Source organism: Dendronephthya gigantea, unplaced genomic scaffold (genome assembly GCF_004324835.1).
Source record: "Dendronephthya gigantea isolate DGI-Jeju-01 unplaced genomic scaffold, DenGig_1.0 000175F, whole genome shotgun sequence".
Lineage (NCBI taxonomy): Eukaryota > Metazoa > Cnidaria > Anthozoa > Malacalcyonacea > Nephtheidae > Dendronephthya > Dendronephthya gigantea.
The window spans coordinates 270,007-297,065 of NW_021163185.1; the positions used below are offsets into that span (position 1 = coordinate 270,007).

General features: G+C 37.4%; 1 protein-coding gene and 1 long non-coding RNA gene across 2 annotated transcripts; both read right to left on the bottom strand.

Annotated features, from left to right (window-relative positions):
* Positions 1-4,966: 4,966 nt before the first annotated feature.
* Positions 4,967-6,834, bottom strand: LOC114538119. The gene is made up of 3 exons (XR_003688678.1): positions 6,036-6,834; positions 5,295-5,626; positions 4,967-5,146 (listed from the first exon to the last, which is right to left on the bottom strand). It is a non-coding gene; the product is annotated as an uncharacterized LOC114538119 (long non-coding RNA).
* A 15,176-nt stretch (positions 6,835-22,010) lies between these two features.
* LOC114538120 lies at positions 22,011-24,124 on the bottom strand. The gene is made up of 7 exons (XM_028559235.1): positions 23,131-24,124; positions 22,972-23,028; positions 22,847-22,894; positions 22,743-22,778; positions 22,629-22,667; positions 22,484-22,552; positions 22,011-22,408 (listed from the first exon to the last, which is right to left on the bottom strand). Exons 2-7 carry the CDS (start codon positions 22,972-22,974, stop codon positions 22,085-22,087), a joined length of 519 nt encoding a protein of 172 aa, XP_028415036.1. The 5' UTR covers positions 22,975-23,028; positions 23,131-24,124; the 3' UTR covers positions 22,011-22,084.
* Positions 24,125-27,059: the final 2,935 nt, after the last annotated feature.

Genomic DNA, 27,059 nt, shown 5'->3' on the forward strand with positions numbered 1-27,059 from the left:
GAAAAAGTATGTAAATATTTTTACAGTAATGTATATGATACTTTCTTTTATAACACTTTCCCCTTGACAAGTAAAATTGTCTTGCATTGAACAGAATAATACTCTTGTGTTACAGTGCAACATGAGTCAATGGTTTAACTAGACACATGGGCAGATAGGCTAGTTAAACCATTAAGTGTCATCACGTTTTCCTCGATGAGTAAAATTGTTTGGCATTAGACAGTGAAATAATAAATTAATGACTGATTATTATTTATCTAGGTCTTCAGATGGAAAGTGTCAATGTTGAAGAAAACGAAGGCGTGCAATGCATACTATTATGTAAAATAAAAACTTAACATGACCCAATGTCAAATTTATTTAGTAAGTGACAATATGTAACTTTTTTGTTTGTCTTCACAGGCAGTGATAATTTTATGTGTTTGGAAGAGTTGGTATCTCAAACAATGGAGCTTGAAGATTCCATGCAGTCTACTACAAAAGATGATAGTGACAAACTGTCCAATTTCCAGGAAGCATTTGTTGACTTCGACAAAAAAGTACAGGAAATTATGCAGCTACAAGATGATATTATTGCTTTACAAAAAGATATCATTGCCACTGGAAGGCTTCTTGGTGGGCTGTTGTCAGTGTCGGAAAGAAATGCCATTACATCTGAAGTGGATAAAGCAAAGCAGTTGTTCAACCTTAATATAAGAGATGATAAAGCAAATGACATTTCCCATATTTTCCAACCACTACTATTCCAAAAACTTGTTTCAAACATAAGAAATAGCTGTCAAGATTGATATCCTGAGATAAATTTGATTCCTCAAAATCTTTTGAACTTTGGTCGTTGAAGGTGGTTCTTTCCGAATGTAAAGGTGTATTCTTGAGTACATAATTCAGTTCAACAAGAGGTTTCTTGTTCAAGATCCTAATACTATACACATAACGATCATTTGCTTCGTCCGATATTTCAATGTTCTTCGAAGTCGGTTCGTGTTCGGCAAAGCCATGAATTTCATGAAGACAAAAGCAAATTTTGTAGCAGCTTCAAAACTTGAAATTGCTTTAACCACACACTCTATTTCGTATCCTTTTATTTTAAAATTCGATGCATTATTAGGCCACAATGGAGGAACAGCAGAAAGTTTTTCCAGCGCTAGAAGTAATTCCGCCATACTGATGATGCGTGCTGAGTCAATGAGCAAATTTCATTCTTCCGCATTCTTCCGCCATACTGATGATGCGTGCTGAGTAAATGAGCAAATTTCTTCTTTGTCTTACAGGGAAAGCACTTAATTTCGCTTTTCTCTCCCCTACTTAGTAGATTTTTGGTATGCGCGAGTCATATGCGCAGAATTGACAGACCATGTCGATTTTTGGCACGCAACTCTCCTTTCTTTCTCTTTCCGCCCCGCCCGCCTTACCGCCTTCCCTTCCCGGCGCAATCCCCTTATATTCAGTTACACTCGGCCAAAACATATATTCAATTACACTCGGCGAAAATATAAAATATTATGAACTCCATTTCTCAAAGGTTTCCGTTTGGGATTACACAGGTTTGCCTACTTATATTGTTACTCATCTATGCTATAAAACTATTTGAATACCAACAGAGTTGCCTGCGGAGGAGGCTACTCCATTACATGCTAAAGCCTACACAGATATAATAATGTTGCCTAATAAAAGCAGCAAAGCCTGTCGCTATAAAGACCACAAAAGATGCTGCAAGCGAAATACACCAAGGTAGTGCTGATGAGGTAACCAAGTGTGGTGTGTCATGTGATGGAACGTGGCAACGTCGAGGATATGCATCCTTAAATGGCTGTGTGACAACCTTGTCAATTGACACGGGTAAGTGTTTAGATGTCGAAGTCCTAACGAAAGTTTGCCATGGGTGCCAGAAAATGGCAAATGAAAGTGATGCTGTAAAAAAAGCTGATTTACAAGAGAGACACAAGTGTAAGGCAAATTACAAAGGATCAGCCCCGTTAATGAAGACCGAAGGAATCAAAAGAATATTCAACCGGAGTGAGGAATTACATAAGCTGCAGTACACAGAATATTTTGGTGATGGTGACAGGAAAGCATACAATGAAGTCGAACATTGTTACCAAAATGTTCACGTGGAGAAGAAAGAATGTGTTGGTCATGTCCAAAAGCGGGTTGGGGCTGCACTTAGAAAACTAAAGAAAGAGAATAAAGGATTTGGTGGGAAGGGAAAGCTCACAGAATCTTGACAAACTACAGAATTATAATGGGATTGCCATTAGAAGTAATTGTGGAAATTTATCTGGCATGAAGTCTTCTATTTATGCCAGCCTTTTTCATTGTATTTCGTCCGTAAAGCGCAATCTCCACAATCACTGTCCAGATGGTACGGACAGCTGGTGTCGATTCAAGCAAGACAAAGCGAACAATAGAAACTTATATAAACCAGGACCAGGTCTTCCTGACAACATAGTAGCATCGATTAAGTCAATTTATGCTAGACTCAGTACTGATAATTTGTTGAGGAAATGTCTTGATGGAAAAACCCAGAATCAGAACGAGTCGCTGAACGGCATGATTTGGAATAAGGTACCGAAAGGTGTTTTTGTTGGTGCCGATGTGCTAGATTTTGATGTTTATGATGCTGTTGCACATTTCAATATGGGTTCCAAGGTTCAGAGGCTATTCTTAAAGAGCTAGGTTTGGAACCAGGACATTACTTGTAAGAAGGAGTTAGAAAGGCAAATGAAATACAGATCAAGAAGACTAACCATCGAAATGAGGCGGAAATCAAGAAAAGAAGGAAAATGTTACGGGACCAGAAAAAAAAGAAAGAAGACAAGGGGGGTACCACATATGAGGCAACTATTAATAATCGACTAAACTATTAACAATCGACTGTTTATAGCCATTATACAGTGATTCCCTTGTAAATAAACAAAATATTTGACTATAGGAGATAAAGTAAAATAATTACCCTACCTTCAATAATTTTGAAATAGTAATATCTTAGGTGATGATAGTGATGTTCATTTTTAGTATTCATGGCGTAAAACATTTATTATAACACATATGCAAACAAGTTTACTTCATCTCCTTATTGCAGATTGATGCTTCCTCAGATGATAACATTGAGACAGTCTATTCTGATGTGCAAAGCGCTTTGTGCAAAGTCTCAAGCGCTAGTTTCGTGGATACGAACACGGCAGAATTGACTGAACCTACTCAGTCATTACCCGCTAATACAGCTAACCTCGGTGGGACCGGTTGGTGGGCTCAATCATGCCTTTATTTTGGGTCCGGGGCGTCCTCCTATCCCAGCGAAACTTGTGACTCAAATTTTGGCCAATAAGTTTGTCGAACTGTCCGAACTATCCCAGAGAACCTCGAAGCCCCATTAAACGAAGTACCATCCTTTGTTATTGATCGCCGCTCTATTGTCCCTACGAGTACATCGCGCAAGAAAAACGAAATTCGCGATATTTTGACGTGGGTCGAGTGCTTCAATAGTTATATAACCGTGATAAAACCTCTCCTAGACCTGACAGGGCACGTGATTTACTCGCATATAGGGCATTGATTATTCGCATGGCTAAACAGTTCCCAGGAGGGTTCTGGCTGAATTATGATCGAGCGTTTCGCCTACACGCTGCGGCATCCAATTCGACGAATTGGAATTAGATTCATTCGGATCTGTACCATTATCATACCGCGGTATCTGCACAATCCACTTCCTTGTGTGTCCTCGGTAACTCCTATTAATGTAGACAATTTTTACAATTATGCGGTCATCCGGATAAAGCGAAAGTGGATTATGTTTTAAGCGGTTTACGGGACGGGTTTCGGCTCGGGTTCCACCCCAAATCTACCAAACTAAAACCAGCAAAGTCAAATTGCCCATCAACGCGGGAACATCCCTCGGTGATTGATGAATATGTGGCAAAAGAAGTTTCTCTAGGTCGCGTATTTGGTCCTACAATCCCATGCAATATAATATGTGCCACCATGAGTTTTCAATGTTGATCCCCCTTCCCCCTATCTCAATGTTGTATTTTAACAGTTAATGAAGACTAACACCTCGAATAGTGAAAACCATCACTACCCAACATTGAAACAGGGTGCGGGAGTATGTAGTGTCTCGTTAATTTTGCATAAGATTGTCTTGAGCGGGAATGTTTGGAATGCAGACGATTAATAAGTACGGATTTTAATAGACTACCACTTTGTCAAGTTCTTTTATCACGATTAAACGTAGAGAAATGTAACGGAACACGATGAAAAATTATTACATTTGTTGAAGTATTATATTAATGGTACAATTTTATATATGTGGCAATAAAATGCATGTTTGTTGGTAAAAAACATAGGCATGACATAAAAATTGCTTAATGGGCCCTTAATTAACGAAAATTGTGAAGTAATTTGCTAACTGACATAAGCACTAAAGTAAGCATGACCGGCTCGCAACTCATTAAGCAGATAGTAACGTAATACAGAGACGTGTGTATTCTAAAAACATCCATTTAATCAAAAACTATACACACATAATGCAAAACGAATCGCTTCGTAGTCGCCAAGTCAGACGTGTTTATTTAATTACGTATAGTCAGGTGAACGTAGATTTGTGTCCAACGCGTGAAAGTTTCGCGACTGTAATTCAGAATGCATTCACATCTTGTAATATGCAAGTTATTCAATGGGTATGTGCCAAAGAAGACCATGCAGAATCCGGATTTCATTTTCACATGACCGTGAAATTGTCGGAAAGGCATAGATGGTTAAGAGTAAGGAATTATATTCGGGTGCAGCACGGTATTAATGTTAACTTTTCTAATCGTCATGACAATTACTTTTCGGCTTGGAGTTACACGACAAAAGAAGATATAGAGTATATTCAATCTGAGGGTCATCCCGATCTTACCAACGCTCAACCTCCTCAAACCACACGAGCAGTCTGTTGTCTTGCCTGAGTGTTTATTTTACCCAATAGTTATTTTACCTGATCTTGGGAAATACGAGATTATTCGTTTAGTGTATATATCAAGGGAGTCGTCATCAATATCACTGAATCTCTCAATGCGTGTCATGTTAAATTCAGCAAGTCTGTTTTCCACTGTTCGCTTGCTGACACCAAGCATTAATGCCATTTGATTTTGAGTAAATCCCATATCTATAAAAGTACAGAAAAGCACATAGTATATATGATGTAATTTAAGAGAACAGTTTAAAATCATCCCTTCACTTCTCCCAAATTCATGATAATTGTTACTTTTTTATTGAAAAGTAAAATACAAACAAGTTGCCAAAACAATTTTTACCTTTAAAAAACATAAGCTGCTCTTGCGTAATAGAAAATCTTGGGCGTCCTCGCCTCCTGAGAGCTTCATCTGATGGAGCTTGATAAGGTTCATATCTTCTTTCTATCCCAAGATCTCTTTTCAATAATTGAACTGCTTTATTTATGCAGTCAACAACCTCCAATGGGATGACATCATGAGTTAATGCATTCTCAGCAAGTACTTCAAGTCGCATTGCACACAGCTCACGATCATCATAACTCGTGCTTTCACTTAACATGGTAATGACATCCTTGATAGCATTAATTAGTTCTGCTGTAAATGAATCCATAATGTATCTATATTAAATTGACCTAAAGGAAAAAACTATTCATCAGTGATTGCCCCCTCCCCTGAAAAAATGTAGCATATAGTATGCACATTGGGTATGGAATAGAAATAGATGGAATCTAATGTTAATGTGAGTTATGTGACATCCTTATTCTTTTCCATACAAAGGGGAGGGAGGGGATCCTCCTGTATATAATACATATTTAAAAATTTTGCCATGTTGCCTGCCCATGACATTAATTAAGCTATTAAGATTTTTGAATAGATTAGTATTTTCAAATGTTATATCAATGTTAAACAACTCTTTATAAAATGTTACAACACTATGTATGTCATGTATGTTGACGCAGATAGTTCCTATATTAAAATAATATACTCTAAATAACAAGAAGATATTGTTTAAGAACAGAGTATAAATCTTTGAACACATACCTTTATACTGAGATCTTCCAGGGGAAAAATATTTGCCAACAAAATGCAAAAAAGCTTGGAAAATGTCGCGATACAAAATAACGGTGTGCGAACGTCGAAGTGTGAGTTGCGGAAAGGACTTTGAACGATATCTCATTTCAATAAACATGCGGCAAATTTCCATATTTTGATTTTATTTCCGTAAAATTTCTTTCAAGGAAGTATAAATAACAAGATGGAAGCATCTTGTTGATTCACTTCACAACATGATGAATCAACTTACAACAAGACGTGTCAAGAACGCACAAGTTACGTCAAATCAAAATATGCCGTGTCATTTCACTTGGACGCGAATCGTTTCACCTTTGGTGAAGCCATTTCACATCTTGTTGAGTGATTTCACATTTATTTGAGTGATTTCACATGATTTTGAATCTGTTCACATCTAGCTGAACGACGCCGCCTTTAACTGGGCCGTTTCACATTGAGTTACATTGTCGCATATTAGATCGAATCGCGTCTCATCTGGTTGAATGGTGTCGAATTTAGTTGAGCTATTTTAAAACACATCGGATGGCTGTAAAAAAGCATGAATTATTTGACAGCTTACTGGGTCACTCTTATACGACTTGTTGCGTCACTGCAAAATACATCAAGTCATTTCACTTGGTCCATACGAATCAGTTCAATAATAGCCGAATTAACACACAGTGAAGTGAATCGTTTCAACTTTGAACGAGTCATTTCTTGTTTTGTCCAGTCATATTACTACAATATGTTCAAGCATTTCTAAACACATTGAATCATTCGTGTTTGTTATGAATGATTTTTGTTTATGTCCATTCATTTCACACGTGTAACATTTTTGGTGGTAACGGCCGCCCATATAGTTACCAAAACAACACAAAAATTAAAATTTACAGCGCTTCCACCTATGGCTTCCACTAACACGATTATAATTTCCTGTTTAATGTGCAAAGACGCAAAACATCCTTCTTCAATACATGCATAAAAAACATTTTTTTTAGTTTGACCAATAAATGTGTAAATAAGCCATAATACGAGAACGAGGCTGAGTGGTGAAGACCGCGAGCCTCGTTCCCGGGTTATGGCTTATTTTCATACTTATTAGTAAAAATGAAAAATTATTTTTCGTGCACGGGTTATAGAAGGATTTTTTGCACCTTTTCACATAGCTTGTGAGAGTAAAACTTGAAATCCATCTCACTTAAGATGGTTCTAATTTTAATATATATTGTAAATTTATCTGCGGAGACCGCACTTGAGAAAAACCCGTGAAGACGAAGGTTCCAAAGATATCTTGCTCACTGATTTGCTCTCGAACGGGTGTAGCACAAAGTAGCAAGATAGTCACAATTATTGACTTTACAATCCATTCAAGATATCTGACACCCGCCATTATTTGCCCCGTAACTCCACTTTATAAGACGATATGCTGTTATTTATAAGCGAGAAAGTTTTTCTTTCAATGATATTATAATCACAAATAATTTGCTACAGCAATATATATATATATATATATATATATATATAATATATATATATATATATATATATATATATATATATCGCATATATGTTTACAGGCTGTTTGGCAGGTCGAATTTCCGCAGATCTGGACGTATAATAATTTCAACTAGGGTACATCTAGAGGGTACTTCCAAGTTGGAGGTTGATGCGGGTATTGTAAGCCAATAAAACTACATAGACGTATGACAAGAATACGACTTGTTGCAATTTCACAGATGGTATTCTTGTCATACGCCATGTAGTTTGAATGGACCTTTTTGCCACAGCTAAAAAGAGCATACCGAAATTAGTATAAATGCCAAGTTTGGCCGCAAAATGCATGTGAAGTACTGCGGAAAATATAGCCATGTAATTATGTAAAGTAGCCAATCTTGTATACGTTTTTACCACGTTTTTACTCCTTGCGACTTTGTCAAGAGTGGCAAAATGAGCAGGTGCCTGGCGTCCTGATTTTAGGAAGTGCAGGACATCTTCCAGTGAAGCCCGAGTCATTCAAATTATAGTGTCAATCGTCACATATGTCGCAGGTCTTAAATTTTCCGTGGCACCTGAAGCGTTTCACTGATTTAGTTACACACTTCCGGCCGTAGTAAAAAAAGTATACAAAATTGGGCTAAACTGCAGAATACCCCTCCACTAGACATAGCCTGTACTCGTAGCCACCACAATGCGGCTACATGTACAGCTATGCGACCACGCTTATGGTTACAATGATTATGTAATAACAATGATGTAATGCTAAATGAAGGTATATTCTTTCACTGGCCACTGGCTACTGGCTACACGTCCAAGGCATAACAATGATGATGTAATGCTAAATGTAGGTTTTTACTGGTACGTCATATTTGAATACGGGACCTCTGTTAACTTCAACGTTTCTAAATACTGTCTCACACACAAAATCATTATTTTTATAAACGCGCAAAAGCAGCCTTTGCACAATTGAAAACTGAGACGACAGTCGAAGCACATGTGTAATTTCAGCACCTGTCATTAATCATTTTTTGACGTTCGTGATTACCGCAACCCGCCTACGTGGTTCTGTGACTTCTACGTCAAAGCGGCGAGAGTAATTATCGGTGCGACACAAACGTCTTTGGTACAAGCTCTAAGCTTGCGTACTTTTATTATATTCTCCTTTCCTGACCAGTCTTGAAAGTTTTGTGATGCGCAGTCAATGCCAATAAACACACACTTTCCAAGATACCGTCGAAAAAGTTGTGTCGAGAATTAGCCTCCGTTCAGTATCGTTTGTCCTCGACAAGTCTCAATTCACACAAATTCGATTGGGTTTATGAAATATATTGATTAACAAATAAAATTAAAAGTTATACTAAATCTTCACCCAAAATTCACGTTGCAGCTATGTCGAATTAATATCGCGTCTCTCGAGTCACAGACCGTTTCGCACACTATGACCCTCTATCACCAACTGACTCAATTTTGTGCAGATCCCTTATTTTACCCATATTGCTTCCCATTTCTGTGCAGTGCGTGTCATCACCTATTATTTCGTGCGCCCCGTTGTCGCTCAGTCCCGACAGTTGTTGTGCTGCGTATAGGCCGTGAAAATGCACGCCAAGAGTCAAACAGATAGTGAGCTGCCAAAAACTGTTAAAATTTGCTAGTGCTTTGAGCGAAAGCCCTTCATCAGACCGTTTCAACATCGAAATGATGTGTCGCTAAAATAACCGAAACATTACTTCGATCTTCATTTCCTCTGATGAAGGGCTTTCGCTCGAAACGTCAGCAAATTTCAACACATCTTCGCACCTCACTATCTCTTTGACTTTTGGCCTCCCTCGCCTTTCCAACGATAGCCAGATTTATCAGACAGAATTATGCTCAACTTTCGTTTTTCAAATTTCACTCTGCTGGCGTTATTAAGTGACCTTATTACAACAGCAATAGTATACCCTTTACTATATGTATGCGTCTCCCATATTAAACTTATTTAGAAGTATTTGCTGCAAATTCCCAGGCGGATTCACACATTACTATTGATCCATCACTTCAAAACTACTACATCACTTCAAAACTACCTGTTTTACAATCATGCAATTGATCATGGGACATATTTAAAGTCAGTTTCTATTTTATTCATCACTTCAAAACAAATGCGTACGAATGTAATAATACACAATTTTCACGCAATGACGCGTTTTACATTGATGATCACACACTATAAAAAGTCAAACAACTACAAAATTAATATTGCACAATTTTGCAATCACCGTTCTACATTGATATGACACTATTTCTAGTCATTATAGATCTTATTTCTAGTCACTGTAGATCTTCTTAACATCGTTGAGAAATGTCTCAAGTAAATCTTTACCCTTGTTTTGGTATCGCCACAAAAATTCGGCCAAGTGTGAAGAAAACACTACCTTTCGCAGACCAAAACTGGGAAGCTTGCATTTCGCTTGTCGCCAGTGCCCCTCGATTTTGTTCGTACGAAATCCTTCACTGTTAACGAACTCTTTCGAATGGCTGACGGTTCTATGTTTATAGGTATAGCCCTTTTCCTCTAAATGAATGTAGGCTTTCCAGCTGTCCGACACAATTGTCGTTCCCTTTTCAACGTATCTTTCTATAATTGGCAACAATGTTGCCTCGTCTCGCTTCTCGACAGCTACCATGAAACTTACTTTCGTCTATTTGGACTTGTTTGCCGGGACCGCCAATCTTGTCTTCTTGTTCGAGCAGTGTCACCTCACATGTTTCGCGGCAGAAACTGTCCAGTCGATTGCTGTGTGAGATGCAATGTTCAACTCACGGCATATCTGCTCTTGTCGCACATCAGCACATCACCAATACGTAAACTTCAGTATTTCTTCTAAACTCATGTTGCTCTTCTCAAACCAGCTACCATGACGAATTGATAATTCCACCCTGTGCCTCTTCCCCCCTTGTTGTTTGCTACATACCCATTTGAAACCGTCTGATCGATCGTTGCACGAAACCATCTTCATTTCACCTCTACAATGACCACAAACTCTCTTGCGAGCGATTACGCCTTCGTCCATGCACCAACGTATCACATTCTCTTTGTTAACCAAAATCTCATCATTCAACCGATCATAAGTCTAATAGGTACATGGCTTTGCCGTGCACAACGGCAATAACTGCCACCACCCTTACTACACTGTGTTCCTATTTCTGTCTTATCAAAATAAGATATATCTGTTTGTGAGCTATTATAAACCTTTCTGGCGTTTCTTGCTTTCAACACAAACTTGGACGCCTTTTTCCATAACCACACAGCACCGTGCTCTTCTCAAGTCTTAACACTAGTTAACATTATGACAAGCCTACCGTACATCTGACACTGCTGACTCATGTGTGCGGCGGTAAAATGCACTGCCGACCGCTTCCGCGGCGTTCATACACAAAGCCCGCGTTTTATTGTAATTTACCACACTTAACAAAACCTTCACAGATATCACTACAACCACGGTTCTACAACACTGTCTTCACGTTCTCGGCGCCTGTGCAATGGCTAACACAAACCCACTCTTGAAAAGTCGCTAGACAACACGAAACAAAAATGCATATACCTAGATTTAACATTACATCATCATTGTATTGACTCGTTCTTAAAAAACCAAATTAAACCTGTAGCCAGTAGCCAGTAGCCAGTGAAAAAATATACCTACATTTAGCATTACATCATCATTGTATTGCCTCGTTCTCAAACATCTTAATTAAAACTGTAGCCAGTAGCCAGTAGCCAGTGAAAAAATATACCTACATTTACCATTACATCATCATTCTATTGCCTCGTTCTCAAATATCTTAATTAAACCTGTAGCCAGTAGCCAGTAGCCAGTGAAAAAATATACCTACATTTACCATTACATCATCATAATCTCAAATAACTTAAATTAAATCTATAGCCTACATTTAGGATTACATCATCATAACGCCAAATAACTTAAATTAAACCTGTAGCCAGTAGCCAGTGAAAAAATATACATACATTTAGGTTTTAATAATTATTTTAACCACTTAATGATTATTAAATATCAGTACTCGTAGCCAGTAGCCGCCTTCTTCAAACACAGCTTCAAAAATGACAGGGTATTCTCGTGAAAATATGCTTACCATTGCAGTGATTACACTCATAAACCTTCATTATTTGTATACTGTCAGGTCAACAGAATTATAAATCCGATAAGGTATCAAAGCTTGCATATAAATTAATCCAATAAGAATACAGATGATGTGGGTTACCGTTGATGTGTGAACTCTTGGCACTATCAGAATATTATTGACGTAGCGACTCCAAATGATGCAAAGCAAGGCAGCAACAAACATCACTCGTTCTTAGTTTAACGCATTTAGCAGACGATGGAAAACACACAGGAATATAGCGGAAGGTAAGTACTTCGTATAGCTTTCGAATTCTGTCAGTCCGAAGAATACTGTGTATTATGTAGTATATATAGGAGGAGAGTATATATATATATATAGGTTGCCGTCAGTGATAAGTCTGCCTAAGGTGCAGCAAGTGTCGTGTGTATGTACGAAAAGCACGTAATGAAACTAGCCCACCCAGCAGAACATTTAACAATGATTCTCGTATAACAGACTATTTTAGTTATGACTGCAAAAATGGTGGGGCAGCATTATATAAAGCGGCTATTCGAGTAGTCAGATACTTACTATAATACTATCGGCAAAATGCGTTTTGGATTTCCGATTCTGTTATGACACAGGAATGCCAAAAATCCTCCTAGTCATATTCAGGAATTTGTAAAGCACAACTCTGATTGGACAATGGCCTTTAAAAATCTAACCTCATTTTAATTGCGTCGCGTACTGATTACGTCGAAGGTAAAAGTAAAAGCAACCAATTAAAAGTCACTCCAAGCAACTGCAGTCAATATAATAATAATAACCATGCATATAGACAGTATAGCCAAATATTATTAGAATCAATATAATACTGAAATGAAATATACTGAAGGTCCTTATTTCGAGTAGAATTTAAAAACAATCCAGTTTATTTATACTCAAATATACTTAATAAGACAACGAAAATGTACAAAACAACGGAGACGCAAAGTAAATAATTATAAATTACTTCATGGTTGGCGAGTTTGTACGATTTTTATGCACGAGTTGTGAATTAGGATCATACACAAAAAGAACGAGCAAGGGTAGCAAACGATTGAGTTTGTTTATTTGACAATGACACGCTTTTAATGTATACAAAAACACAGCGAGCAACAAAAATCGAAATTTTAAAATCGGTAATATTTACAACACCAGCGGCCGTGTTGTATTGAATAGGAACCTTAAGGCCGGCGCACACTAGAGCTATGTGCTTAGCAAAAAGTCATTCGTGGCCATTAGCGTAAGCCAGTTGCTCTCGTGTGCGGGCGACTTTTCCAGTGACTGTCGTCATTCGTGCCAAAAGTCGCCGGAAAAGTCGCCCGCACACGAGAGCAACTGGCTTACGCCGATGGCCACGAATGACTTTTTGCTAAGCACATAGCTCTAGTGTGCGCCGGCCTTTAAGCATGTAGAACGGGAACACGACGACGGCAGTTATCAACGTCTTATATCTCATTAAATTGGTACAGTTGATAATATACAAATTAACAACGCTTTATATAATAACATTTATTTAAGGGAGTATTATAGCCGCGTCGTCGTCGTGTTGCCGTCCTACATGCTTAAGGTCCCTAATATGGCAATCACGAGCTCGCAGCGAGTAATATGATTTGAATAGGTATGCAAATCAGCTACTATAGTCATGCAGTAGTATCGTACGTCCAATCAAATTGCATGAAGATAATTACTCCGGCGTCAGCGACGGAGTTGAAAATTCGCCTCGGTTTTGTTTTGTTTTTGTTTTTTGTTTTTTTATTATTTTTCGTCGTCGCAAGTCTGAAATGGCGCGAACCATTCTAGTATTTGAAATGTGTATGTAACCGTATTTATCTACGTCCCAGTCTTATCTTCTAAGAGTTGTGGTGTACAGCTTTGGCTAATTTTCCGATGCGCGATTCGATTTCGCTCGCATGATACGGCAATTCCTCCAAGAGGAACAAATAAACCGTTGTTTTCATGCTGTTCGATTAAGTTTAGATTGAATTGGGGTAAGAATATATTTAATACATGTAGATTCTGTTCCTATTTTAATAATATCGCTGCTATTTCGCCGTTTAATAAGATGATGTAGTCGTGTATGGGCGCGTTGACACGTCGTAGTTTGCACAGGATTGAAGATTTAGTATAACTGTATAAGCGCCTATTCCAAAAGCAAAGTGTAAGACAAAGCGAATGTATCATGCAGTTTATTTACATTTTTGAACAATTGAACTTCTACACTTTTTAAAGTACGATGTGCTTCTAAATTTCGCAATCGAACATTTATAGGTTCGCAACTCGCAAGGCATCTAAATGCGAATATGAACTGTATTGTTTATGTTTAGAAGCTCTATATTAAAGACTGGCACGTGCGCCGGAGTTAACGCCAGATCAGGCGTCTTGTTTTTTTTATTTTCATTTCATCATTCTACTGTGCATAAATCTCTATACACATATACAGGGTGAGTAAAAAAAAAGTCCCCCCTATTGAAATGAAGCCTTTGTTGATTTGAATGCATGATCAACGCAGTAGTGTGTAAATAGCATAGTTATTAGGTTGAGGCATTCAAATAAAGCGTCTTGCTTTCAATTGGGTTTATCATAATATTAAGGCAATCAGATTCTAACAAAGGCTTGATTTCAATAGAGGGGACTTTTTTCTGACTCATGCACCCTGTAGAGTGTTTTCATTTAGCTCTGCTTATGCACAGTTTCCGTCAGTGAGCCCGCGGTCACGTGACTCACGTCTCGAGATTGCATACGTCATGATGACAAGATATTCAGCTTCGGGTTCGTGGCTCCGGGTTCGCGAACCATAAACCTGTTTTTATGGCAACACCATCAAACAAGTGTACACAAAGCGGCTCAAATCGACGAACGGCCATTGCATGTTAAGTACGCTTTTCATCGCCGAGATTCTAAAATATGGCCATTTGAGATTTACATTCATACTTTTACACCACAAAGATTTGAGGTTTTAGGATTCGTATCCGGTGAGCACAACTCCTGACTCCTGAGAGTACAAGCCGGCAGAATTCTGTCACGACCCGAACATCATTAACATTATAACCCGGTGGACACAACCACCGTGTTTAAAGCAAATTGACGCTTTAGCGGACAACGCTGGTAAACCATAAACGCCATATTATTATTCTTGGCCATTATTCTAATGCTTTGCGCTAAAAATATCTTTACTTGCACTTGCACTCCACTCAGTGCAATTACCATTATTAACCATTTACCTATTGCAATATTAGGGCCTTAAGGGGTTTCCCTGAGATCAAAACAACGTGATTATATAACATTGCTCAGGATACGGCTTTTTTGTCAACAGTTTGGGTTCTCATGAGTTGTCGCCGCTGCGTGTTAATCCAAAGGCTTTTACTCTTTTGTAATATAGCAGTATGAATATAAATCTTAAATGGCCATTTTTTAGAATTTTATATAAAGTGAAAACAGCGACGAAATCTGCGAAGCAATACGAGTGATGTTCAGCTTACTTGACATATTTCTGGCGTTTGAGAACTTGAGCCGTCTTTAAGACCATCGTTTAGCGATGCTATTTGCACCGTGTAGTAGAAGAAGTAAAGATATTTTTAGCGTAAAGCATTCGAATAATGGCTAACAATAATAATAAGGCGTTTATGGTTTACCAGCGTTGTCCGCTAAAGCGTGAATTTCCTTTAAACACGGATGTTGTGTCCACCGGGTTGTAATGTTAATGATGTCGGGTCGTGCATGAGGTCGAGTTCTGACGGCTTGTATACTCTCTGGACTTGTGCTCACTGGATACGAATCCTAGAACCTCAAATTTTTGTGGTGTAAAAGTATGAATGTAAATCTAAAATGGCCATCTTTTAGAATTTTATATAAAGTCAAATCAGCGAAGAGATCAGCGAAAAAATCTGGGCGATGAAAAGCGTACTAAACATGCAATGGTCATTCGTCGATTTGAGCCGCTTTGTGCATGTACACTTTACTTGTTTGACGGTCTTGCTTCCGTAGCATGTTGCAGGTAGAAGAGATATCTTTTGCTATTTTGAGTATTCGAATAATTGTTAGCATTGATGATGCCTTGATTGATGTTGCCTTCGCGAAGGAATTAAATTCATGCCACGGCACGGGTGCATGCTTGAAATCAGACGGCTAGACTTTACAGAAATTGCCTGTCGTGGTTTCGCAAGCTAAAAGAAGGTTAGAACTATAAGGATATTCTCATAAGCTTTCTCTCGAATAGCCATCTTTTAGTTTTTACAAAAACTCGCGTAAATCTAGTAAATTGAACTTTTATAAAGCCTGACGGTCGCCCGTGCCGCTGACCAGTCAACTTTGCGAAAAAATAGCCAACTTTACGGAGCTATTGCGAGCAAACGAAATGAAATAAAACTTTCACTTTCGGCCATGTTCTTAAATTTCAGCCTTTTTAAATTTTTCGATTTCCATAAATAGCGAAAAGGCCACATCGATTTGTATGAAACTAGCCACTCCAGCTCCGGGTTCACTCGAATGCGGAGCCACGAACCCGGAGCCACGAACCCGGAGCTGAATATCCTTTCATCATTTGATGCAGGGTTAATCATACTGAAAAATATAGACGTTCTCGGGTTAAAATATTTGTTATTTCACAAGCATAAATAAACATTAGCCATTGAACTTTGTTTTTTACAGCTATGTTAATCGCTTTGAATTGTTTAAAATATCCTTGATTTTGCATTATAATATCCTTAAATTTCCTTTAAACAAGATTTAATTTCATTGATACTTCGTGCTCTGTACTCCTGGGTATTCATCTAAAGGTACCTGATATCCAAATCTGTATTTATTATATGAATTTATTTCAAGGCCACAGTTCTAATATACCGGATTATTTTATGAAATTGCACTTTTTTAATACTACTTTTAAAATAGTATTTTAAAATATTTGACTCGTATATTAAGTAACACTTCTCAAAAATTCCTTACATTTCCTTGGATGTTCTAAAATGGCCAGAAATGTCGGTCATTTGAGCCTGCGCGTCTTTCAGAATTTCAGCGGTTATGGCTTACGCAATATTAATAGGCAAATATGGCGGGTAATGATTTTCTCCCAGAAATGCATTTAGGATATCCACAAATGTCGACTGGATTACGCGAAATTCATTTTTGAATTCGTACCAACCTTTCAAACATTCATTAGTTATGTGTATGGTCATGAATAATTCATCTTGATTATCGATTTGTTTATGAATATAATCAAGACAATGCTACGAATTAATAGAAAACTGATGCCTGAACCTTTCCATATCATAAGAAGAAAGTAAATCTGTCATTTTTAGAGACTTTCGGTCGAAGAAAGCCCTCCGAACTGGCGAAGTTTTGAAGTATATATAAAAACAACTTTTAAATTTCGCGCAATTAACCGCGCTTGGGATTTCCTTTGAGGGCATATGCGCGAATTGGGGAGCACTGCTGTACTAGCAGACAACGGATTCAGAAAGCTGAGATTTTGGTGAGGATTTCAATAACAAACATGCCATATATTTCGTGTTGAACGCAGCTTTTTTCAACGAAAACTTCGATAAAATGTGGCAAAATTCATGGTACAGAACAGCGTGGATATGGGCAAGATTCAAAAGCAAAAGGGAAAGGCACGATTTAGCTGAAATTTATTGAATCTTCGAAATCAAGTTAAGCATTATCTGCATTTCATGGATCAACTTTGGCAAATTTCATGGCATGAATGGTCACTTGAATAGTTCACCTCAAACATTGGAATTTTCTTAATTTTCCCCCTAATTACGGAGCATTATTAGAGGTTTGACTGACTGGTGTGCAGCTAGTGGAAATCAATCGAGGGGAAATGTACGGTTTTATTGTTTCGTATATATTTTTTCGTAAATATTTTCAACCACAATGGCGCACTAATAATCAACTTTGGCAAATCAAAAAGAATGATTTGTTTTAGTTATATCACACTTTGAATTCCATCTTCCTATGAAATGTTAACATTTCTGTTGGCCATTTAAATAGAATATTGCGTGCGACCGCATACCGCTCGCGGGCTCAAATGACTGACATTTCTGGCCATTTCGGGTCCTTGATTGCTTTTTTTCGCTGGCGCTGCCTACGCTACGCGGATCCGCAGGGACATGCACACGACAACTTTGCACCGTAAATACAGAATACGCGCTCATAATGAAATAGATGTTTTTTAACGTATCAGTATGCTTGTAATTTTAGTGCTAAGGTGTGTATATTTGCAGACATGGACGTGAATGCCAACTTCATATCGTATATAGTCAAAAATTCTGTTGCAAAGTACATTTTCCCATGTTACGTATATAAATATGTTATTTAATACTTAACGAACTTTACAAGTTTATATATTTTATTTTAGTGAAAGATGGCGGACATTTGTTCTCTTCATGGTCACACCCATTATTTTTATCAATGGGGAAAACCAGTTCAGCCTTTTCAGGTTTGTCGTAAATTTGTTTATACTTTTTTACCATCAGCAAATGGCAAGATTGCCGTACACTTTTAGTGTATCTGGAATTCTAATTCATTCCATTTTGCATAAATTCTTCCGCGACTTTTCTTTACTTTTTGCTGACAAGGAGATTCAGTTCAGGTTTGTTGTAACTGACTTGGGCCTTTCTTCCACCCTTAGCAATACAGACAATGCAATTTTGCTTTGCTTGTTTACAATATTTACATGTGTATTTACTTTTTTTACCTTAAGATCGTCCGAAATTGATGTTTTCGTTATTATCATCCTAAACGTTGTCCAAGAAGACCATGACGATGGTAAGCTTGGAAGCACATTTTGTTACAACATTGGTTTCCAGGGACTTGGATTAATATATATTTAAATTATTATTGTATGCCCTTATCATGTCTTTGGTCTATATGTTGACTCTCTGACCCTTGACCTCTTAAGTAGTATGATGATGGAAATTGGTTTTTACGAATCAACCCACAACGAATGAACCCATATGAAGAATATCATATGGTTCCGCAGAAATATGGAATTTATTTCGAGTGTTGGAGAAAATAATGCTCACGAGTGAGCAATATTTTCTTCAACACGAGTATATTCATTATTCGCTAAACAATGGTGCTTGACAATGTCTTACATGTGCTGATTATCCAAGCTTTTATAGCTAAAATATCCCCAGGAAAATAGAAAGGACAGGTTCAGATGCATTCAGACAGATTCGACATAATCATAGTACATATTTTATTATATTTAGAACCCGATGTGCTCTCTGACTATATACCTGACGAAGTCTAAATTGTGATGAACAAAAATGGGAAAGAGGGTGTCAGCTATATCGCAGTATTATTATTTAATTTACTACCTTACAAATACATATACATAATTTATAAAAGAAGCCGAGTTGCCTATAGCTACAATTTTGCAAAGACAATGAATAAAATCAAAATTTACCCGATGTTGATATGTATATAACAGTATAACTTCATGTACAACTAGAATTAGTTCAAAACTATTTTTAAAACTGATTATGGAAAGTAATTTTTAATAATACTTTAATTTCAAAGTTTAAACTTTTTACTATTTACTTGATTACACTACATGAGCCTGTTGGAGCTGCTCTTCACTACACGACCGAAGTATAATTACTCGGCTCTTGCAATATGACGTATCAGGCACACTTCGCCATCTTGTGTGGCAAGAGTTTTTATATTACATTTAGCCGCTTATAACAAACCCTGGGTCTGGGAACTTTACAAATTACAACTCTACAGACAAAACCATGTAGTATAACACATGAGGACTGCCTTATCACTGAAAACTCATTCCATGTTTAATTGTTTGCTTTCGAAATACTGTGTCTTAATTTACCATCGAATGTGAACATCGTTAACAGGCGAAGATGGTTAGAAGAGTGGGCGGGCTTTACTAATTATTCCGTCACGTGATCAGGAGAGTGCACATGGGGACATTCGACATCAACCGCACGCGATTCCGTAGACACTCGAACTCATCATTGATGGTCGTTCTCATCATTTATATAACTCGGTTCCAGGTTGCTAGAACAACGCACTCACACTCTTATTAACGACAAGTATACATATAGAAAATAAACCATACCCTCAAAAAACCGAAAGAATGAACCAAAGTGTATTGTTACTGGTTCAATTTGAGAGTCTGCAAATATCGAAAAGAAAAAACTAAGTGGTGCGATGCAATATTCGAACACAAGCATACCACAAGTTTAACGTTATATACTGCATATTAGTCATTTAAATGGGCTGTACTAGTGTTCCTGGGAGCGAGTTAAATGATGAGAACGACCATCAATGACGAGTTAAGATCATCAAAATTAGCTGCGGCGACTAGCTTCTTCCGGGAAAATCTGTGTGAATTTGGGAATTTTAACTTTTTGGTTTCTGGCAAACAATGCCAGGTTTTATATTGCAGGAATAGTTAATTTACCTTCATCTTCACTATTTTCAAAAGTACCATCAGCGCAGACTCTTTTAAAACTTTCAATGCTCGCAGATATAGGGAGCAGTGTTTGTTTCCTTTCTTCCGTTACGTTTGTTCGCGCTCAACAACATGAACAGGAGGATTATCACTATCAGAAGTTTCACACTGGAACACTTCGCTTGATTCAGTGTAATACTCGCTATCAGGATGACGATGATGAAATTGTGGTTGTGCCTCCACGAAAGGGGCGAGGAACAAAACAAACAGAGCCGTCAGAGCTCTGATAATTTGAATTTGCTGAGTTTCTGAACGCCCAGCAGATTCGCTCATCTGATGAGCGAATCTGCTGAGCGTTCAGAAACTCAGCAGATTAAGAAAGTTAACTCAGTAGTTCAGAAACAGTGTCTGGCGGAATGGCACACAAAACAATATAAAGTCTACCTTGAAAAATGCCGACAACATTGCTGTGTAAGGCAGATTGATCCGATTTGCCCCCCTTTAGGTGAAGCTTTGGATTTCCTCACACAGCTGTTTGAAGGAAAGCAATAAAGTGGAATCAAACCAGCATTGTCATCAATTCTGATTCTAGCTGGCAAGACACCCTGCAGAAAACATCCACTCGCTTGTAGGTTTTTAAAAAGCATTTTCTAACGACCAGCACTACTGCGATATATAGACACATGGGATGTGGGGATGGTGTTCAACTATCTGAGGACATTGCCAAGTCTGGAAAAAATTTCACTTAAAAAGCTTACACAAAAGCTAACGATGTTGATTATGTTGCTATCTGGACAAAGAATTCAAACACTAGCATTGCTTGATATCAATGATATAAACATTACAGATTCCTGATGCACTTTTTACATAAACAAATGTGTCAAACAAACTAAGCCAATTAAAGCCAATTAAGCCAAATTAAATGAAGCAATTTACCATTATACTTGAATTTTTGTGGTAGTATAATACCAACTATATTGCTATCTGAATCCTTACATTCATTATTGGGATATCCCAACCAAACAAATGATCTAACCACTCTATTACTCAACCACTTAATTTCCCAAATGACATTAGTACCCGACTGTAGTACCCAGTATTTCATGAAATAAATACCACTCTGGTACTCATTGGGTAATTATATACAAGTAGATGAGTACCAGATGGTGTACTAGAGTCAATTTGGTAAAGAAGTGGTTAGATAATATAATACTGCGCACTACAGTGGTTGGGTATTAAAGTAGTTGGGTAATCAAGATAATAGCAAAAGCCTTCCACGATCCTGCAAGATTATGGCGAAATCTTCCAGTATTCTGCATGATTATAGAAAAATTTTCCAGGATCTTGCAGCTTGCGGGATCGTGACAAACATCTTGCAGATGATCATACCGAAACTTCCGGTAACTTTGTGAGCATGCGTAAGTGGGCGTGGTCTATCCCTGTGCCAATTTTTGAAATGATTGGTTTAAAAAATGGCGGGAAATTTAAATTTGCCTGTATTTTTCAACACTTAAGGACCACTAAAGGACCACAAAATCCACTAAAAGACCATGAATATTTAATTGGGCAATTTTATTTCAATTATGCCATAGTTGACCATGCCCACTTCCGGTTTTCAGTCTTTTTGACTGATATACGTCATTAAATACTTAATCCAATCAAGCGTGACAAAAATCCACTCAAGAAACAGTTTTGAATAATTTCTTTATATTAAAAGATTTGAAGTCTTTTCCCAATATCAATAATAATAACGTGAATAAACTATTTACAATTATGTACGACTATTTCCCAGTATTTAAAATTATTTGCAATCATTTACATTTTTTACAATTATTTACGATTGTTTACAAATATCCACAATTATCTACAATTATTTACAATTATTACAAACTAATAATGGTGACAGTCTCGGCTGTGATATGTTTAACTAAAATATCAATATAGTACAATGTTTGAAATTATTTACATGTTTTTATTTACAAATTATTTACAGGTTGTCTTTTCTCTTTGCCGCGACCTTTTTGCGTATACTTTTAAATTTGTCCCTGAGGGACTGCCGCGTGTGCTGCGTTAAGAGTGAGCTTTCGGACACACATTTATCTTGTATCAAACAGGCGTATATCTCATTTGTTCCTGCATGATCGGGCAAGCTCTTCGTTGCTTTGTAGATTAGCTTGTTTTCGTCCCTTGCGTATTTTCGGCAAGCAATGTCTTCTAAAACTCTCTTCCCAGGGCTCAGGGTCTCCATTACTAAGGCCTGCACAGGCGTCAGACCTTGGTAATCTGCCTCTTTTTCATCCAGCTCAGCGACCTGTAAGTAAAGGGTTTTATATTTTATATTGAGATCTGTTATACGAGTAAGGAAAAAATTTGATGTTACTCTTACCTGATCTGGAAACAATTCTCTATGGAATTGTTTTGATGGGCGGGCATCCAGCTTCTGCATTTCCATCTTCTGCATCAAATGAGAAAGAGTGAAAATTGTGAGACAGGGTAGCAATAAATTAACAAGAAACATCAAAAGATTTTACCTTTGACGATGTCCCTGGGGACTGTGTATGCTTCCTTTTCTGTCAAATAAGAAAGAGTTAAAATTGTGAGACAGGATAGGAATAAATTTAACATGGAATATCAAAATATTTTACCTTCGAAGATGATCCTGGGGATTTATGCTTCTTTTTCTGTCAAATGAGAAAGAGTGAAAATTGTGAGACATTATACTCAAACATGAAATATCAGAATATGTTACCTTTGGAGATGACCCAGGGCTTTTCGAACTTTCACCGTGCTTCCTTTTCTGTTAATGTGGAAAAATTGTGGGTGTAGAGGGCAGAAAGGAGTAAGCAGTTAATCCGAATTATCAGTGTACTTTACCATTGTTGTCTCCTCCTCTTTTAAGGCCTCCGGTGACGGACTACAGGATTCCTTGCTCTAAATAAGAAAATTTGATATTTAAGAAGCGCAAATGTTTTTAAACACTCTATCCATTTGACATATTCATCTCTATTGGTCCATTGGAAAACAAGAACTTACCTGCTTTTGCCCATCTCCGTTTCTCCCCCTGTCGTGATACGATGCAGGAACTCTGCCATCTCAGCATCAGTCTGATTTGTGTTCCGCAAATCGTAATATTTGTCTGCGGTTTTGACAGAGTGCGTCATTTGTGACGCCATTTCCTGTTTGCTGGTAGTGCTTCCTGAATTGCGATGGGTGGATATGATTGATTTTCGTAATCGAGATTGTTTCAGTGTTCCTTTTAAATCCTTTTGCATGTTTTACCAAGCCGTACGATCGATTGGCTTATGTTGCTTTCGTTCATTGCCCGTCCGCTTAGTGTTATGAAGATGGCCTCCTCCTGTTTCAAATCCAGGTTTTCCTGGGATGACCGAAAGTTCGTTTGCATACATTGGCCGAAGACGTTTGATGTAGATGTCGGCCATTTTTTTGACGTCCTCTCGCCAAAACAATTTGGTCGGCCCAATTGATGCTGTTTTGTGTCGTGCCGTCTTCGTGCGATAGAGCACCTCGTCTCCCTCCCCGCTTATTTTTTCTCCTTCCATGTAGTCTTTAAGGGACAAGTTCGAGATTGCCCCGTACCTCTGCCCACTCCCCATTGTGACACGAAGCATGACATAATCTCTCATTCTGCTGAAATCTCTGAGTGAGATTGCTTCAGGATCTTTCTGTGCAATTTCAAACAACTTTTTGATTTCCTGCGCCACATGTCCGTCAGTTAATCTTTGGAAATCGTCTGGAGAAAGCAACTCCTCTTCACCCTTCTCCTCACCTCGTTTCTTCGCTTGGCCGTTGCCACATTGTAGTTAGGAGCCCAGGCTTACAGCCTCGATACTGCTGCTGGGGCAACCTCCAGGTCTCGGTCAACAAATGTGATAAAACGTTTTACAGTTTCTTGCATGATTTAATAAGGTTTTAGAAAGATCTTGGCAGGATCTTGTGTAAGGTCTTGCTAGAAATTGACAAGTCAAAGTCAAGTTCTTGACAAGATTGTGAACCTTGGACTGGGTTAATATCACGGCGCTCGTATAAAACATGCCGTTTATACTTTTTCAAATAGTATTTTAGCGATGTAAATAGCCTTCAACGATGTTTTATCTCTCCTAGTAAATCCTTGTTTTACACTTATTCTCGATTAACTACTAAAACTTACTAAAATTTTGATCAAAATTAGCCAAAACCAAACCAGTCGCACTTAGCCGCCGAAATCATAGATTTCGCAATCGTCATGTTTTTCGCTCGAGTAAACCGCGAAATTCGTGACTCGTCACGCGTGGTTATGTATTTCGCAATGGTCATAAATTTCGCATGACAAGTCGGTAGAATCCTCATTAAACTTCAACTTCCAGGTAAGTTTCGTTTCATTTTTCAATTTGACGCAAAAAAACCGAAACGAGTAATTTCCTGCCTTGAAACTGATGTGAAATGCATACTCGTGCTTGCGGCCATTGTAAATTTTATTATGTAAAAGAGAGGAGAAGCTCGCGAATTTCCGGCGCTCGGGCACGATACCGCTGTAAAACGGCGGGCGCGGACAGATAGCACTTTGTCAGCTGAAAAATAGCGCGGGCACGACAGATATCTGAAATTATCCGTACATATTCAGCCACGCAGCAGACGATTACACTATCTAATGAATAATCAGCATGATTATTACACTGGATTGAAAGGCAACAGTGATAATGTAAATAAAATAACATCTACAGTAGAACTGAAAGACATAAATTGTCATTCATACCTCGGGAAACAGAATTTTAACGAAACATTGAATCTCTAGTCTATAACCGATTTGACGTATTAATTTATTATCTGACGTATTAATTTACTCTCATTTGTAAATATACATTGATATAACATAAATTATATTGATTGGACGTTTTACATTGATCCATATTTTTTTGTGATTGTGCCTCCATCAAAATTCACAAACATCAAAAGAAAGCCAGCTGCTCTTTGCAGATGTTTCACAAACCAAAGACCTTGTCATAATGTGTTGTGGACGAAGGAAGATTTAGAACTTCAGAGATCAGATTTTGGCTTAAATAATGCTCAAAGTGACTTTTGACAAATTTGGTGAGAGCATCCCAGTGGTGGGATAAACTGGAGCAGTTAAAATGAATTATATGTAAACATGTAAACATTATGACGATATCAAAGAAGTAGGAAAATAAACTTGCAAAATGCGAAGATGACATAACATGACATAAAGAAATAAATGAACTGTACGACACACACATAAAGAAATATTTCTAAAAAAATTCATTCTAAAGAGTATTGATTCGTTGAACAATGTATTTTTAATTAACAAGTTCCCAGTTTGTCGTCCAAGCATTTCTCAATCGTCGCCGCGCGGTGTACTTTTCACAAATCAATGTTCACTTCACACGTTCTCATCTCGATAGGATTTTATAGGTTGTAAACATTTTTGTAACAGATAAGCGTTGTGTAACTCAACTGAATAGTCTCATTATGGCGATACAAAGAAGTAGGAAAATAAACTTGCAAAAAGCGAAGATGACATAACATGACATACACAGAGATATAGAATGAACTGTACGACACACACTAATGAAAAGAAGTCTGTACGATACAACACAGTAACACAAAACATAATATATATTTGATTTGCTTCTGCGGTGCAGAAAGCATATTAGACAATTTAAGAATTTCAAATCAGACAATTAAAATATAACCCACAGTTAGAGCTAACATATATATCTAAAAGTATACTTTTAGACAAAAAATGACCCGTTCATTCACATTACAACGAAAATATTTTCTAATTTAACTCATTCACATATATATAAAATTATCAAACAAAAAATAATTTACTGTGTTTTATTTCCGCTCTTAATAATATTAGCTCGCTGTAACAATGCTTTTTTCAAGATGTTTGCCTCGTGTAAAAAAAAAGACTTAAATCAACAAATATGCAGTTCAATGTAATATTTAATAGCAACCTAGGGGCAATAGTTCGCCTGTAAAATGGATGTATGATTTATGATAGCACAGTTTGGTATTGTCAAATTTTGGATTCGTGTCAATGCTGATGCTCAAAACGCATTTTGATGCCTAAAATTGCGTGACCAAAATATCAAAAAATACCTTCAATTTATAATTAATACAAATCAATGAAAATTTCCAAATTTTTATGTGGTAATGACACTGGATGAATTAAAATTAATGTTTGTGTGCATTAATAACACCAGGCACAGTGTTATATAACATTAACCAGAAACAACATATTGACATTAGAAGGAAACATGAATTTTTCCTCGTAACTAAATCTCAATTTTACGTCAAATTAGACAGTTTTTGACAACATACATTGATTATTTCGGACAAATCGGTAAGACGTAAATATAATTAAGAATTTTTTAATTCAATATCTCCAAAATTTGGACGAGGAAATTCGATAGTAAATTGTGATTAAAGCCCAAAAAAGCCAAGGAAAACAAAGAAAGAAAAGAGAAAAAAGTTTTTGAAAACCAGGGATCTATAAGGATAGTGCAAAGTTTCCATACCCTCTAATATCTAAGCATTCTGACATTTGTCCCAACATAAATGAGTCTGATTTCTGCCAGGAAAAATATAAAGAACTATAAGTTAAATTGCTGGAAGTACTGAAATTACTGCAAGAATTATACTCAAACCTGGCTTACCAAAATCCTAACGGCATTGTTACTGGGATTGTTTATATTGATAATATGGTCAAAGAAGAAAGCCCTGGCATGGAAATCATGGAAAACGTAACGTACACAAAAACGTCGTCAACAATAAGAGACTTCTAGTTATAATAAAAGAAACACATATAAAATGAGGTTGACAACAACAATGAACAAGGACAGAACGAAAGACCATCCCGTTCAACTAAAAAAGCAAATGCGACACACACGATTACCATTGGCGATTCAATTATTAAAAAACACTTAGATTCAAGAAGGCTT